At 42.5% G+C, this 16474-nt stretch overlaps 3 protein-coding genes across 4 annotated transcripts; all 3 read left to right on the forward strand.

Moving 5' to 3' along the window:
• Positions 1-1714: 1714 nt before the first annotated feature.
• LOC142965104 (protein rapunzel-like) lies at positions 1715-4956 on the forward strand. The gene is made up of 2 exons (XM_076105836.1): positions 1715-1791; positions 4145-4956. The coding sequence occupies exon 2, from the start codon at positions 4199-4201 to the stop codon at positions 4883-4885; it is 687 nt and encodes a 228-aa protein (XP_075961951.1). The 5' UTR covers positions 1715-1791; positions 4145-4198; the 3' UTR covers positions 4886-4956.
• A 2111-nt stretch (positions 4957-7067) lies between these two features.
• On the forward strand, positions 7068-9173 carry LOC142965133 (protein rapunzel-like). Its single transcript, XM_076105898.1, has 2 exons — positions 7068-7159; positions 8133-9173. The coding sequence occupies exon 2, from the start codon at positions 8187-8189 to the stop codon at positions 8871-8873; it is 687 nt and encodes a 228-aa protein (XP_075962013.1). The 5' UTR covers positions 7068-7159; positions 8133-8186; the 3' UTR covers positions 8874-9173.
• Positions 9174-10213: 1040 nt separating this feature from the next.
• krit1 (KRIT1 ankyrin repeat containing) lies at positions 10214-16397 on the forward strand. 2 transcript variants are annotated; one of them, XM_076105896.1, is made up of 17 exons: positions 10214-10396; positions 11149-11318; positions 11579-11735; positions 11942-12025; positions 12107-12236; positions 12322-12565; positions 12764-12879; positions 13086-13229; positions 13354-13510; positions 13757-13864; positions 14363-14519; positions 14759-14910; positions 14997-15163; positions 15286-15373; positions 15477-15683; positions 15832-15948; positions 16079-16397. In XM_076105896.1, the coding sequence occupies exons 2-17, from the start codon at positions 11217-11219 to the stop codon at positions 16166-16168; spliced, it is 2220 nt and encodes a 739-aa protein (XP_075962011.1). In that variant the 5' UTR covers positions 10214-10396; positions 11149-11216; the 3' UTR covers positions 16169-16397. The 2 variants fall into 2 exon arrangements, with proteins under 2 accessions (XP_075962011.1, XP_075962012.1); XM_076105897.1 differs by lacking the exon at positions 10214-10396 and adding an exon at positions 10397-10535.
• The last annotated feature ends 77 nt before the right edge of the window (positions 16398-16474 follow it).

Consider the following 16474-nt stretch of genomic DNA (forward strand, 5'->3'; position numbering starts at 1 on the left):
CTGAAGGGATGTTTAATGTGCTGCTTACAGTTTATTGTGCCCTTTAGTTGCACCTTATATCCTTATTGTGTATTGGTGGTCACTATAATTATTGCTATTTTATTTACAAAGGCTATGTGAAGAGGTGAATGAGAGGCGAACAGTTACGGTAGAAAAGCGTTACATCAGTGCACTCCAGTCCCATTTCTATGTTCGGACTGCTTCATGTCACACGCCAACAAGTGCTGGTGCATTTTAAAAACAATCACTGTGGAAACTGATCCTTTTCTGTGACACTGTGTCTGGCAAGCACTGCAAACGAAATTCAATGTATCTCCATTCACTTGCATTTCTAATCCTTGGCAAATATATCGCAATTCATCTGCTTGTCTTGATAACAAAATATATCTTCTGTAATTTGGGTGAACTGCCACTTTACACCCTTGTGCCCTGTGAACGAAACTGCCAAAAGACTTTATAAAATGTATGTCTGGACATAAAATATGGAATATTATCAACTTTGCTATGTTTTTTAATTCAGTTTGACGCGTAATGTAAATAAAGTCTTCACAGCATTATCAGTGAAACTCAGAAAGTGATTGTTTCCTGGTTATAAAGTGAGACATTGTCTAATAATAGCTGGTATCTGGTCAACCATTGTAGATTGGAAGGTGTGGAGTAAAACAACACAATGAAAAGCTTACCCTGTCATTCACTGCATGTGATCAGAGCTGGCAGCCAGTGCATCTGGAGGAACTCCCCTCATCCAATCAGCACAGGGCATGCAGGAGTCGCTTCCACACACACACACACACACACACACACACCCTCCTCCAGAAAAACCAGCTCTTGATACTTCTGTTGAATTTCATTGTATCCCTCTCAGCCTCATTCTCTGCATACCTTTTGCGAGCTGTACTGAAGGGATGTTTAATGTGCTGCTTACAGTTTATTGTGCCCTTTAGTTGCACCTTATATCCTTATTGTGTATTGGTGGTCACTATAATTATTGCTATTTTATTTACAAAGACTATGTGAAGGGGTGAATGAGAGGCGAACAGTTACGGTAGAAAAGCGTTACATCAGTGCACTCCAGTCCCATTTATATGTTCGGACTGCTTCATGTCACACGCCAACAAGTGCTGGTGCATTTTAAAAACAATCACTGTGGAAACTGATCCTTTTCTGTGACACTGTGTCTGGAAAGCACTGCAAACGAAATTCAATGTATCTCCATTCACTTGCATTTCTAATCCTTGGCAAATATATCGCAATTCATCTGCTTGTCTTGATAACAAAATATATCTTCTGTAATTTGGGTGAACTGCCACTTTACACCCTTGTGCCCTGTGAACGAAACTGCCAAAAGACTATAAAATGTATGTCTGGACATAAAATATGGAATATTATCAACTTTGCTATGTTTTTTAATTCAGTTTGACGCGTAATGTAAATAAAGTCTTCACAGCATTATCAGTGAAACTCAGAAAGTGATTGTTTCCTGGTTATAAAGTGAGACATTGTCTAATAATAGCTGGTATCTGGTCAACCATTGTAGATTGGAAGGTGTGGCGTAAAACAACACAATGAAAAGCTTACCCTGTCATTCACTGCATGTGATCAGAGCTGGCAGCCAGTGCATCTGGAGGAACTCCCCTCATCCAATCAGCACAGGGCATGCAGGAGTCGCTTCCTTGTGCTCACTCCCTTATTTGGCAGGAAGGGATGTCCTTATTGACTAGCGAGGAAAATGATAAAAAGGAAAGTCAGACGGCTTCAGTAGACAGAGTGATTCCGGCTGTTTAATCTCTGGTGAGTAAACATCTTTCATATCGTTGCTTTCTAATCTCTGACCTGAAGGATGTTTTAAACTCTGTGTGATAACTGAGGCAGCTACTGACGGATGAAATGAAAGGAAAAGATGGTTGATTCATGTGCATGTGTGGGACTGTAAATGAGGAAATGAGAGAAACAGGCTCTAAAACAAACAAAGTAATACATCCCCAGCTAATGTTCAAGGTGCCAAATAGCCACTGGAGGTTATCTGAATTGATAAAGATGATTAAACAAAGGTCACCACACGTAACCATTTGTTTATTTCCTGTCTTTCTTGTGTTACTATGAAGACACACCCACTGTGGTCCCTGAGTTATTTTTCTTGCAGGACAACATTGATTAATGTCGAAACTATGAGAAAGATGCATCACAGATAGCTTTCGGTCAGAAACTAGTTGTAGATTTCTATCATGCTGAAATGAAGTGCTTTTTTATATTAACAATATGTCAAATTATTTCTCAAAATAATTCTTGTTTAAAACCTTCTGCCTTCGAGCGCCCCCCAATTGGGGGGCGCTCCCCAATTGGGGGGCGCTCGGGCTCAGAGCACCTCAAATCAAATGCGGAAAATCGAATGATTATTAGCCAGTAGTGTGGACACGGCCACTTTTTTTTTTGGATGAAATAGCAACGTGTGGACAACAACATCATATAAGTCACTTCTTATACACTCCAAAGACAACTATAGGCTACTCATATAAGTAAAACAATATCGTGGCATAAAAGCACCAAATCCGGGCCAGAAATCGGCGCTATGAGTACAGTAAATCAATGTTTGTACCCTCATGCTAACGGCTACCCAGTCATACAAAGCATGTAATAGCATTAGCACACGTGGCGGAACACGTAACTAACTTCTGTTTTACGATCCGTAGAAACACTAAACTGTTGTGAGTGATCAAACGTACCTTCATGCTGAACTCCGCCGAAAAAAATCGTAGGTATGTGCCCAAGTTTTATGAAAATATAGATAATAACGTCGCGGAATTTCCGTTCCAAAGCTGTAGTCATTGCTGCCAACTGCATACTGTTGACTTCCGACTTGTTTCCAGAATGAGAGCGGTCAAGCAGGCTTGGGCGAGTGGTCAGACTGCCTGCGACCGGAAATTTCCGCCGGGGTACACGCGTCATTTCTGGCAACTTTATTGCATGAAAGCTTTTGACGATCACCACCAAACTTGGCATGGCTCTTCCTCAGACTGTGACACGTCGAAGGAGGGGTTGTTTTTGGAAATCGACCGAGGATAGGCTGAGATCCAGCCACAGACACACACATGAAATGAGAAAATCCTACAGATGACAGCCAAAACTGGCTCTGATGATGTTATGAATATGAATATGATTCCTATTATCTGTATTTGGATGTATTGAATCATATGAGTGATAAAGAAAGTGAAATATATAGTTATATAGTGTGTAAAAGTACAATGTAAGAGCTGCAACAGCTGGTTCGAAAATGATGACCTCGCCTGACCCCTTTGTACTAAAACCTCTTATTATTCACTTTATTCCACTTTAACCATTTTTTAATAACTACTGATCAGTTATGCTATGACTTGGGAAAGTTTTAGGGATCAAACTGCAGTATTTCAATAACCTTTTATCAATGAAAGTGCATTTTTTCCAGGCGGAGCTGAATGTTTTCAATTTCAGCTGTGTAATCTCTTATTTTTCTATATTAACCAGTAACGTATACAAAATATTTACACAATTCAACACATCTCACAAGTGTTACCAGTATTCTAGCATCAAAATTATTAAAATAGACCTTGTAGTTTGGGTAGTGTACTCAAAGGAGTAGGAGTATGCAATTTTCGAGCAGGGGGCTAAAAACAGGCCTAGTAGTTAAAAGGTTTTAAGTTTGAACTGAATGCTTAATTCTGACCTTGGGAATGCCAACAATGTAACCGGTGTGTATATTTTCTGGTTCCAATTTTTTGCTGTTGAACTAAATATCTTTCATGCTGTTGTTTGGACATAATAAGCAATTCTAATTCACAACAGATGAATCAATAACAAAACTATTGTTTACTTTAAACCCAAGTTTCCTCCTCATGATGAAGCTCTGTGTATCCCTGCAGACAACATGAGCCTGCATGTGACCAGTTGCCAGTAACATTAGACCGTAAGAGGACACCTTCTACAATATGGCTTTTGTGCAGCAGCTGGTGACATGTGGGCTGTAGCACCAGCAACCTGAGAGTTAGCCATGAGCGTCATTTTTAGGGTATTGCAAAGACCCTCTGTGCACAGATTCAGTCTAAAAGACATACTAGATATATTTGTGATCTACTTTAAACATATTGTTTTGTTATTTTTCTCTCTCCAGCCTATAAACTTACTTTGTGTCGAACATTATCGTGGCAGAGGAAAAGCAGCAGTAATGGCTGATGCAGAAAAGATCAAGAAAACTGCAGTCAAGGTGCTGTGCTGCGTGGAAAAGGTGTCTTCCTTCGCCTCCTCCATCGACCCCATCTTTGGCATAGTCTCCTCCCTGGTTGGGGTGGCTCGCAAGGGCCTTGATACGAACAAGGGCCACCCTCTAGACAAGGAGTTCCAGCCGCTCCGCTCTAAACTGGAGACCATCTCTGTGAAGAACCAGCAATGCCTGAGGCAGATCCGCATCGACGAGGTGAACGAGACCTATGGCAAGTACGAGGAGTACATTAAGCACCAGTACACTGCCTTCAACAACATGGTGGCACAGGTGAAGAAAGATCCAGACAACGCCCAGCGCTACATGGAGGCCTTTGAGAAGATTTACGAGAGGGACAAGAGCACCACGAGCCTGGATGTGTACTACCGCGGCGTGATGGGTACCAAGCCGCTGTTTGGAAGACCCCTGCTGAAGGTGTACCTGGACAACTGCGACGGCGACCGGGAGATCATGGAGCGCCGCTGTTCACACATCACCAACCTGTTCCACATGGGCCTCATCGCCCTCATGGCCTACACAGCTGTTACGGAGGATGACGAGGACGAGGTGCGGGAGAAGTGGGGCAAGAGGGTGGAGGACATCCAGGACAAGATGCAGGAGGTGCTCAGCCAGTGCAAAGACAAGTCGTCCTGAACACGGACCATCAGAGAGAACAATGTCTCTTCTCAGCTGTGGACCAATGAAAAAAAGACAAAATATGTTATAATATATATATATATATATCGTAATAAAACCAAAGCCATGCTTTCATTATCATTCCTATTGCAGCATATTAGTTATTGTATCGACATTGTGTATCGTTGTTTTTGTTTCAAAGAGACCACTGTATGTTTCAGTTGCTTTGTGTTACTTGCCAATATATGCTGAAGTTTTGTACAATCTCTTCAATTAAAATCCACTAATTATTAGTCGAATAAAGTTGTATATTTGTGAAGTCCATTTCATCCACACTAAAACCAACAATCTATATTTTAAAAAAAACATGAGTAGCAGTAAAGGTTATGAGGCTGTGTAACAGCTCTTAATACTTCTGTTGAATATACCTAATGTTAAACCGAGCTACATGAAACTGCTTTCGAGATGACACAAGATAAACAATAAACTCATGAAAACTATTTGATTCCATTCCTTGCCTTCAATGTTGAATATTAAACGTGGTAGAAAGATGCCTGTCAACAGGTAATATGGTTTGTGTCTGACAATATTTAAGGAAATTCAATACGGGGTAGGACAATGCAGATTAGTTTAACATAGCATAATGTGTCTGAAACAGGGGGAAACAGCATGGTTATAAAGTGAGACATTGTCGAATAATAGCTGGTATCTGGTCAACCATTGTAGATTGGAAGGTGTGGAGTAAAACAACACAATGAAAAGCTTACCCTGTCATTCACTGCATGTGATCAGAGCTGGCAGCCAGTGCATCTGGAGGAACTCCCCTCATCCAATCAGCACAGGGCATGCAGGAGTCGCTTCCACACACACACACACACACACACACACACACACACACACACACACACACACACACACACACACACACACACACCCTCCTCCAGAAAAACCAGCTCTTGATACTTCTGTTGAATTTCATTGTATCCCTCTCAGCCTCATTCTCTGCATACCTTTTGCGAGCTGTACTGAAGGGATGTTTAATGTGCTGCTTACAGTTTATTGTGCCCTTTAGTTGCACCTTATATCCTTATTGTGTATTGGTGGTCACTATAATTATTGCTATTTTATTTACAAAGACTATGTGAAGGGGTGAATGAGAGGCGAACAGTTACGGTAGAAAAGCGTTACATCAGTGCACTCCAGTCCCATTTATATGTTCGGACTGCTTCATGTCACACGCCAACAAGTGCTGGTGCATTTTAAAAACAATCACTGTGGAAACTGATCCTTTTCTGTGACACTGTGTCTGGAAAGCACTGCAAACGAAATTCAATGTATCTCCATTCACTTGCATTTCTAATCCTTGGCAAATATATCGCAATTCATCTGCTTGTCTTGATAATGTTACAGGTACCAGGATTGGTACCAAATAGCCAGATGATAAGTTTCTGTAAACAGGACACACAAAATGACACAGGGCAATTTCACGTCTGTTCATCTCGCCTGCTCGTCAGAATGAGGAAACAGCATCGCGCCGTTGTAGTCTAACTCTACTGTCGTAACGCCTGCCCAAATCAAAGCAAAAAGCACCACCCTGCCCCCTGCTGGCCACAGGGTGGAATGCACACTCCATACACAGTGAAAGCACGTCAGTCGTTTATCAAATGATTATATTTCTACCATATACAATGCTCACTCTAAACTATATTGGCTTTACATAACCCAAAACACACCAATTCACATGTGAAAGCACATTGGTGGGTGTCACAATCACAAAATATATCTTCTGTAATTTGGGTGAACTGCCACTTTACACCCTTGTGCCCTGTGAACGAAACTGCCAAAAGACTTTATAAAATGTATGTCTGGACATAAAATATGGAATATTATCAACTTTGCTATGTTTTTTAATTCAGTTTGACGCGTAATGTAAATAAAGTCTTCACAGCATTATCAGTGAAACTCAGAAAGTGATTGTTTCCTGGTTATAAAGTGAGACATTGTCTAATAATAGCTGGTATCTGGTCAACCATTGTAGATTGGAAGGTGTGGAGTAAAACAACACAATGAAAAGCTTACCCTGTCATTCACTGCATGTGATCAGAGCTGGCAGCCAGTGCATCTGGAGGAACTCCCCTCATCCAATCAGCACAGGGCATGCAGGAGTCGCTTCCTTGTGCTCACTCCCTTATTTGGCAGGAAGGGATGTCCTTATTGACTAGGGAGGAAAATGGTAGAAAGGAAAGTCAGACGGCTTCAGTAGACAGAGTGATTCCGGCTGTTTAATCTCTGGTGAGTAAACATCTTTCATATCGTTGCTTTCTAATCTCTGACCTGAAGGATGTTTTAAACTCTGTGTGATAACTGAGGCAGCTACTGACGGATGAAATGAAAGGAAAAGATGGTTGATTCATGTGCATGTGTGGGACTGTAAATGAGGAAATGAGAGAAACAGGCTCTAAAACAAACAAAGTAATACATCCCCAGCTAATGTTCAAGGTGCCAAATAGCCACTGGAGGTTATCTGAATTGATAAAGATGATTAAACAAAGGTCACCACACGTAACCATTTGTTTATTTCCTCTCTTTCTTGTGTTACTATGAAGACACACCCACTGTGGTCCCTGAGTTATTTTTCTTGCAGGACAACATTGATTAATGTCGAAACTATGAGAAAGATGCATCACAGATAGCTTTCGGTCAGAAACTAGTTGTAGATTTCTATCATGCTGAAATTAAGTGCTTTTTTATATTAACAATATGTCAAATTATTTCTCAAAATAATTCTTGTTTAAGTTTGAACTGAATGCTTAATTCTGACCTTGGGAATGCCAACAATGTAACCGGTGTGTATATTTTCTGGTTCTAAGTTTTTGCTATTGAACTAAATATCTTTCATGCTGTTGTTTGGACATAATAAGCAATTCTAATTCACAACAGATGAATCAATAACAAAACTATTGTTTACTTTAAACCCAAGTTTCCTCCTCATGATGAAGCTCTGTGTATCCCTGCAGACAACATGAGCCCGCATGTGACCAGTTGCCAGTAACATTAGACCGTAAGAGGACACCTTCTACAATATGGCTTTTGTGCAGCAGCTGGTGACATGTGGGCTGTAGCACCAGCAACCTGAGAGTTAGCCATGAGCGTCATTTTTAGGGTATTGCAAAGACCCTCTGTGCACAGATTCAGTCTAAAAGACATACTAGATATATTTGTGATCTACTTTAAACATATTGTTTTGTTATTTTTCTCTCTCCAGCCTATAAACTTACTTTGTGTCGAACATTATCGTGGCAGAGGAAAAGCAGCAGTAATGGCTGATGCAGAAAAGATCAAGAAAACTGCAGTCAAGGTGCTGTGCTGCGTGGAAAAGGTGTCTTCCTTCGCCTCCTCCATCGACCCCATCTTTGGCATAGTCTCCTCCCTGGTTGGGGTGGCTCGCAAGGGCCTTGATACGAACAAGGGCCACCCTCTAGACAAGGAGTTCCAGCCGCTCCGCTCTAAACTGGAGACCATCTCTGTGAAGAACCAGCAATGCCTGAGGCAGATCCGCATCGACGAGGTGAACGAGACCTATGGCAAGTACGAGGAGTACATTAAGCACCAGTACACTGCCTTCAACAACATGGTGGCACAGGTGAAGAAAGATCCAGACAACGCCCAGCGCTACATGGAGGCCTTTGAGAAGATTTACGAGAGGGACAAGAGCACCACGAGCCTGGATGTGTACTACCGCGGCGTGATGGGTACCAATCTGCTGTTTGGAAGACGTCTGCTGAAGGTGTACCTGGACAACTGCGACGGCGACCGGGAGATCATGGAGCGCCGCTGTTCACACATCACCCACCTGTTCCACATGGGCCTCATCGCCCTCATGGCCTACACAGCTGTTACGGAGGACGACGAGGACGAGGTGCGGGAGAAGTGGGGCAAGAGGGTGGAGGACATCCAGGACAAGATGCAGGAGGTGCTCAGCCAGTGCAAAGACAAGTCGTCCTGAACACGGACCATCAGAGAGAACAATGTCTCTTCTCAGCTGTGGACCAATGAAAAAAAAAAGACAAAATATGTTATAATATATATATATATCGTAATAAAACCAAAGCCATGCTTTCATTATCATTCCTATTGCAGCATATTAGTTATTGTATCGACATTGTGTATCGTTGTTTTTGTTTCAAAGAGACCACTGTATGTTTCAGTTGCTTTGTGTTATTTGCCAATATATGCTGAAGTTTTGTACAATCTCTTCAATTAAAATGCACTAATTATTAGTTGAATAAAGTTGTATATTTGTGAAGTCCATTTCATCCACACTAAAACCAACAATCTTTATTTAAAAAAAACATGAGTAGCAGTAAAGGTTATGAGGCTGTGTATAGCGCTGTAGCTCTGAGTTCAACATGGATGAATACTTTGTATCCATACAACACAAACAAACCGCCCTCTTCTATAAATAACAGCTCTTAATACTTCTGTTGAATATACCTAATGTTAAACCGAGCTACATGAAACTGCTTTCGAGATGACACAAGATAAACAATAAACTCATGAAAACTATTTGATTCCATTCCTTGCCTTCAATGTTGAATATTAAACATGGCAGAAAGATGCCTGTTAACAGGTAATATGGTTTGTGTCTGACAATATTTAAGGAAATTCAATACGGGGTAGGACAATGCAGATTAGTTTAGCATAGCATAATGTGTCTGAAACAGGGGGAAACAGCATGGCTGGCTCTGTCCAATGGCAACAAAATCTACCTGCCAACGCCTCTAAGCCTCCCTAATCAAAACTTAGTATCTCATTTGTTAAATCTTCACACTTTATAAGGGGGTTATGTTTCAGACTATTCCTTGACAGGGAGTACTGGAGTCACTGAGTCAAGAAATTGTCCAACATAGCCCCCGTAAAAAAAAAAAAACCTTTAACTTGTTAAGTAATCATTTTTAAATATGCTAATAGGCAGATATTGTAACCGCAAAGCTTGCATGTTTCCCCTTTATTCAGTCTTTGTCCTAAAGTAAGCTAACCAGCTGCTAGCTGCAGCTTAATAGCTTAAACTCAGTGGTGTCAATAAAGAGGAAATAGAGAAAACTCACAAATATCAGCAGCGTTAATTGAATGTCTTTTGCTATTATATACTTTATCTTTCTAAAATGTATTTGAAAAAACAGCTATTGATTTTTAGGGGATTTAGCAAGTAGATTCAGTTATTAAATACTAAACACCTGCAATGACAACATTTAACAACAAAGCTGCCGCACTGAGTCCCCCTCGCCGCCAGAGTCCTCTGTTGTCCGACTGTACTCGCTGTCATGAAACGTAACACAACTCCTCTGTTTGTGTCTGCAGCCCTGCCCCAATTTACAGGCCCGCGCGACTACTGCAACACAAATATCCACTCCGGGAGTTCACCCGGAGCTGTCTGCAGTCTGTTACATTTAACACGCTAAAACTCCACGAGAGCCCGGAAGAGCTGTGTTTGGTCTGATTGAGGGGGAGAAAGTCACGTCGCTTTCGGTAAGTTTCATCTGCTCAACGAGCGGAAAAGCGGTGATGATGAACGTAGCATCCGGGCTAGAGCTGCTGATTCCGTCCAGAAAGTTGATCGTGTTTATTGTGGACTAGAACAAGTATCGATACCGGTTTGACACAGCAGGTGGGTTTAGTTTAAAACATAGCATATGATATAATTAGGGAGATAACTGTTTATAGTCAACAGAGTCTGGTTTCCGGGGCGTAACCTCCCTCTGAACTCAACAAGTTGGTTTGTGAGCTGAATGTCACTCCATTACTTCATGTACAAGACTTGTAAAACCTGAGGTCTGCATGGCAGATACCTGTGAAATGCATTACTATAACACTTTCATAATGCATGATAGAAGTTGCTGTATAATATGATGTCTTTACCACAGTCATGAGGCAACACAGGTGCCTTCACTGTACAATGTTCAAATGTCAAGACAGAGAAAAGCAGCCAATCCCTACATTTGAGAAGCTGAAATGAGACAGTTTGACATGTTTGCTTGAAATATGATGTACAAATCAAATAAATTATCAAAATAGTTGCTGATGAATTTTATGTCAAAAGATGAATCTAATTATAATCAGCCTAAATTATTGAATAAAGCGTCAAACGACATTCCCAAAGCGTCATCAAATTTCTGTTATTTAGTTATTGGGTTTATACTTTGACGTAAACGAGGTCTTATAAGCATGAAGTGAGTGACTTGTCTCAACACATTTATCCCCCCTGTGATCTTCTACTTCAGGGATGCCTCTCCACAGCATTTGGCCCACGTGCAGAAGGTCTTGTCGGGACTGAGAAAGAGTCGGCAGTATGGGCAACGAGGACACCCTCGAGGATGTGTTCATTGCGGTCATCCGCCCAAAGAGTCAAGTCAGCCTGAGCTCAAAGGAGTACAGAGCCAAAGCCTATGAGGTAAGTGTGACAGCCTGTGGCCTCAACATGTAAACCAAACGTTATTCATAGGAAATCTGAAATAAAACAAAGGGAAGGGACATTACAGAAGCTTAATGTAGAGTTTGTTAGTTTAAAACTGCTTTGTGTAGTTACTGTACAGCTGTCAATAAGCAGACTTTCTTGAATTCTTGAAAATAATGACATATCAACCAACAATATATTTTCTCTAAACCCATTTATAACTTAAAGTTTCCATGTTGCCTCCGGGTCCTGTGCAGATCCTGCTGATTGAAGTGCCTTTGGAGGGGAAGGAGAAGAAAAGAAAGAAAGTCCTCCTGGCCACAAAGATCCAAGCAGCAGGAGACAAATCCAAATCCATATTGGATTATGTTGACGAAACAGTCAGACCGATATCCAACAACCAAGGCTTCATCGGTGAGTGTGGGACGTATGTGTGACATTCGCACTCATGCATATTTATAAGACGTCATTTAGACCAGTGGCTTGCAACCTTTGTGGCTTGGGACTCTTTAAAGTGGAGGAAAAGCCTACTCGTGACCCCTTGTTGTCACAGGCTGCACGTGTTTGAGTTGACCTCTAACATTGGGAGTCACGGATGTAAACACCATTTGGGGTTTCAGGAAAGCGTGTGGTGCATATGAAGAAATTCCACCTCGATGAAGGAAAGGAGGCCTCGCTTTTTGTTGTGCCAGTCAGTGTTAAAGGTGAGCAAAAAACAAAGACTCTGTCTCAGAGATTGTAAAACATAGTTTACATATTGTATATTAATAAATCCCTCTGAACAGACAACAGCAAGCCCGTGTACAGCGCCGGGAGCCCGAGCTTCTACTGCTTCCAGGACATCATGCGGGTGTGCAGCGAGACCAGCGCTCACTTCTGCCCCGTCACCTCCAAGATGCTTCTGGCTTTAGACAAGTGAGGATGCGTTTGAAGACGGTGTTCTCGGATGAGGCCTCTGGGGGCGGCGAGCTTTAACGTTTGCCTCTTCTGACCTCCGCAGGTGGTTGGCGGAGCAGCACAGCGTGCCTCACGCCGTCCCCGCTCTGTTCAGACCGGCACCCGTTGAGCGGGTGAAGACCAACGTCAGCAACCCGGCCTACAGCAGCGAGGGCAAACTGAGTGACGAGGGTCTGCACATGGGCTACACTGCTCTGGAGATCAAGAGCAAGATGATGTCCCTGGAGAAGGCCGACATGTGCATCCTCAACCCGCTTTACGGCTCCGACCTGCAGTACACCAACCGGGTGAGTCAGCTTCTTTTAGAAGCAGACAATGGATGGGGAGTGGACATGTTTGATGTCAATTATCGAGGGAGACTGGTTGTCTGAAAAGTAGAAATAATTAAAAAATAAGTGCCCTTTGTATGTAATGTAGGCTTGGAAAATGTGGACTAATCAAACCTCCCTTTTGTTATTCCTGCTCGTCTGGCTTTTTGTTTGCAGGTGGACAAAGTTATCATCAACCCGTACTTTGGGCTCGGGGCGCCCGACTACTCCAAGATCCAGATCCCCAAGAGGGAGAAGTGGCAACACGGTCCTAACTGTGTGGCAGAAGACAAGTGAGGGGTTATTCTTTCAACCTTGTTGTCATTGTTGTTGTTATCCCCTGTTAACTTCTGCTCCTCTTTGGGTCTCATTTCTGTGTGTCACAGGTTTGCTCATGACCTTTTATAAACCTTTTCCCGACTCCCCTGTCCTTCTTTTTCTTTCCATCTTTAACATCATGCAAAAAAAAAAGAAATTATATTAATAAAATTCTCTGCAGGGAGCGTCAGTGGGTGGACGACTTCCCCCTCCACCGCAGTGCCTGTGAAGGAGACACGGAGCTGCTGTCTAAGCTCCTGGACAGCGGTTTCTCAGTCAAGCAGCTGGACAGCGACCACTGGGCTCCCATTCACTACGCCTGCTGGTGAGTCCGACTCTCAACTCTCAGCACGGGAGAGTCCGAAGCATCCAGAAGGTCTTATCTGCTCGGATTCTGGTTTGTCTCGGTAATGACGACTTTTGGTAAAGTTGAGTTTGGTTCCACCCAGGCACGGTAAAGTGGAGGCGACCAAGCTGTTACTGGAGAAAGGTAACTGCAATCCGAACTTGCTGAACGGCCAGCTCAGCTCTCCTCTGCACTTTGCAGCCAGAGGAGGCCACGCGGAGATAGTGCAACTGCTGCTGCAGCACCCCGAGATTGACCGGGTACGAAACATGCACTACTCTCCAAAGATGTACAAAACATGTTGATTTTTAATACCAGGAAAAAGCAGAAAAGAATTTAAAAAATGTATCTATTGTAGAGAGAGAACAGAGAAAAGCATTGTGACTCCTCAACTACTTTTATATTTGATTTACTTTGTCTAATCTGTGACATTAGTACATTTTTGTACTGTGTCACATCTCACAAGAGGATAACCAGTAAACACTAACTGACTTTTCCGCCACCAGCACATAGAGGACCAGCAGAAGAGATCGCCCCTTCAGGTGTGTGAGGAGAACAAACAGAACGAATGGGAGGAGACGGTGAAGCTTCTGCAGCAAACCAGCAGCAAACCTGTGAGTCACACGTCAGACGCTTTAATTACTGTATTTGTGTTGCAAAACATGCTGATCTCACACAGCTTCCACTTTGCTTTGGCTGGTCGTGTCTTTAAAGTGATGAAAGACGTGTATATGTGTTTATGGTTTTTTTACATGGTTTTGTCCGTAATGAGAGCCTTTTGTGGCAAGACACTTATGAAGTGTTTATTACTTTATCCAAACATACTCACACACTCTCAGGTACACTACACTTCTCCATAAAGGTTTTCTTTTGTAGAGGAATTGTAATTCCCTAATTGAAGTGCTTACATATATTAAAGTGGTCTATGTGCTGGAGTTTTTTTTTTAACATATTTCTGTGGCAGTCTGCTGCTCACGAACTAGATGGTGCTACCTCCTAAAGCATAGTCCGAGCTGTGCTGCAGATTTTAATGAAAAGTTATTTTATTTGTCAACAGAGAACTAAGCTGTCTGACTCGATTTTGTTTCGTGGTGCGTTTGTGCGTTCCACAGTATGAGAAGGTGCGCATCTACCGCATGGACGGCTCGTATCGCTCCGTGGAGCTGAAGCACGGCAACAACACGACGGTGCAGCAGATCATGGAAGGCATGCGTCTGTCACAGGACACCCAGCAGTACTTCACCATCTGGATCTGCTCAGAGAACCTCCGTGAGTTCGCTCAGAAGACATGTCCCTAAAATCTCTCTTTTTTTTTTTTTATGTCAGAAAAGTTTGATCGGACGTTGTGGGACGATATTTAGTCCTTTAGAGTCTAAGAAGACAAAATATTTGTGTCTTTCAACCTCAGAATTTTTTAACATAATGTAAAAAAACAACCTTTTTTGTTTTTATAATCGTTGCTAAAAAGAAGACTGAGGCAGCATTTGGTGTGCATTTGTGTGTGTCAGACCTGCAGCTGAAGCCGTACCACAAGCCCCTGCAGCACCTGCGGATCTGGACAGAGATTGTGACGGATCTGACGGTGCTGGATCCTCAAAGGGAAACGCCTCAGCTCTTCCTCCGCAGGGACGTCCGGCTGCCTCTCGAAGTTGAGAAAAAGGTAGCTCAATTTGTATTGTACAAGAAGCTGCTTGATTATAGCCTTGAAATGTGTTAGTTAAGTTACTGCTCGCCGTTTTGTTCCAGGTGGAGGACCCTCTGGCCATCCTCATTCTGTTCGACGAGGCGCGTCACTGCCTCCTGAAGGGCTTCTTTCCTGCTCCGGACAGCAAGCTGATCACACTGGCCAGCCTCCTCCTGCAGATCATATACGGCAGCTATGAGAGCAAGAAGCACAAGCAAGGGTTCCTCAAGTAAAACACAGTTTCAACTCACATTTCAACCTAATATTGCACTGACCTCATATATGTTAACATGAACCTCTTTGCTGAGTTGTTGTGTGAAGTAAAAAGCTGTTGTGTTTTGTTTTCAACAGTGAGGAAAACCTGAAATCAATTGTGCCGATATCCAAAGTGAAAAGCAAAGCGTACCACTGGACCAACAGGATTCTGCATGAATACAAAGTACGCCGGACGTATTCGTTGTAGAAATTCCTTTCTTAGCCTTTTAGAATGAAATCCCACTGCTGGCTTCACGGACAGGCTGTTTCTCTACCCTCTCTGACAGGCCCTGAGCACCAGCGAGGGGGTGAGTAAAGAGATGCACCACCTGCAGCGACTCTTCCTGCAGAACTGCTGGGACGTCCCGACCTACGGGGCGGCCTTCTTCACGGGCCAGGTCTACACCAAGGCCAGCGCCAGCAACCACAAAGTCATCCGCGTCTACGTGGGGGTCAACACAAAGGGGCTGCACCTCATGAATATGGAGACCAAGGTATCCTCACCTTTTATTCGAGGTTTTAAATTTCAACTCTTCTTCTTATTAAAATGAATAAATTAAAGATCTTGAACATCAGAACTCGCTTAAATATATTCAAAAAAATAATGTAAATGTTTATTTCTTCTTCTTCTTCTTCTTCCAGGTCCTTCTCATCAGTTTAGAGTTCAGCACATTCATGTGGCAGCTTGGGCACGCCGACCAGTACTTCCAGATACACAGCGGGGACAATAAAATGAACTTCATCGTGCACACAAAACAGGTAACTCTTGTTGTTTTGAAGAATATTTTATACAAATAATCAGAGTGCATTTATACGGCAGGATATTTTGATGTTGACATGATGTTGAATCATAAACACTGCCTCACTTGTGTTCATTATTTCCTCACAGGCTGGCCTTATTGTGAAGCTCTTGATGAAGCTCAGCGGACAGATGACACCAAATGATAAAAGCGTCACGGACAAATATGCCTACGGCTGAAAAGCTGTTGAAGAATCCTCAGCTGCCATAGATCCCCGGGCAGGTTCTTCCTACTGACTCTCAACTGACTGCAGAGGAGCAAAGTCTCTCCAGCAGCGCCTCATTTTGTATATTAGGCTGATTGATATCTTTTACAACCTCACATTGTGTATTTTGACAAGTCATATATTTTGAGTGCATGTAAATATGTTTATTTAATGTTGTTTTAATAAACTGATGTATGAAGGAGGATGTATTTGGAGTTTGTGTTGTAACAATTTGAACCGCATTATGTTTTATTAATATAATAAATGAACTTAAGTGATT

The sequence above is a fragment of the Anarhichas minor genome, unplaced genomic scaffold (genome assembly GCF_050575085.1).
Source record: "Anarhichas minor isolate MPS153535 unplaced genomic scaffold, ASM5057508v1 ptg000033l, whole genome shotgun sequence".
Lineage (NCBI taxonomy): Eukaryota > Metazoa > Chordata > Actinopteri > Perciformes > Anarhichadidae > Anarhichas > Anarhichas minor.

Excerpts from the sequence above, each read along its gene's own strand:
- LOC142965104 (XM_076105836.1), top strand. The coding sequence starts at position 4,199 with ATGGCTGATGCAGAAAAGATCAAGAAAACTGCAGTCAAGGTGCTGTGC.
- LOC142965133 (XM_076105898.1), top strand. The coding sequence starts at position 8,187 with ATGGCTGATGCAGAAAAGATCAAGAAAACTGCAGTCAAGGTGCTGTGC.
- krit1 (XM_076105896.1), top strand. The coding sequence starts at position 11,217 with ATGGGCAACGAGGACACCCTCGAGGATGTGTTCATTGCGGTCATCCGC. Across the intron at positions 11,319-11,578 it reads ACAGAGCCAAAGCCTATGAG|ATCCTGCTGATTGAAGTGCC; the intron begins GTAAGTGTGACA and ends GGTCCTGTGCAG. Across the intron at positions 15,374-15,476 it reads GGATTCTGCATGAATACAAA|GCCCTGAGCACCAGCGAGGG; the intron begins GTACGCCGGACG and ends CCTCTCTGACAG.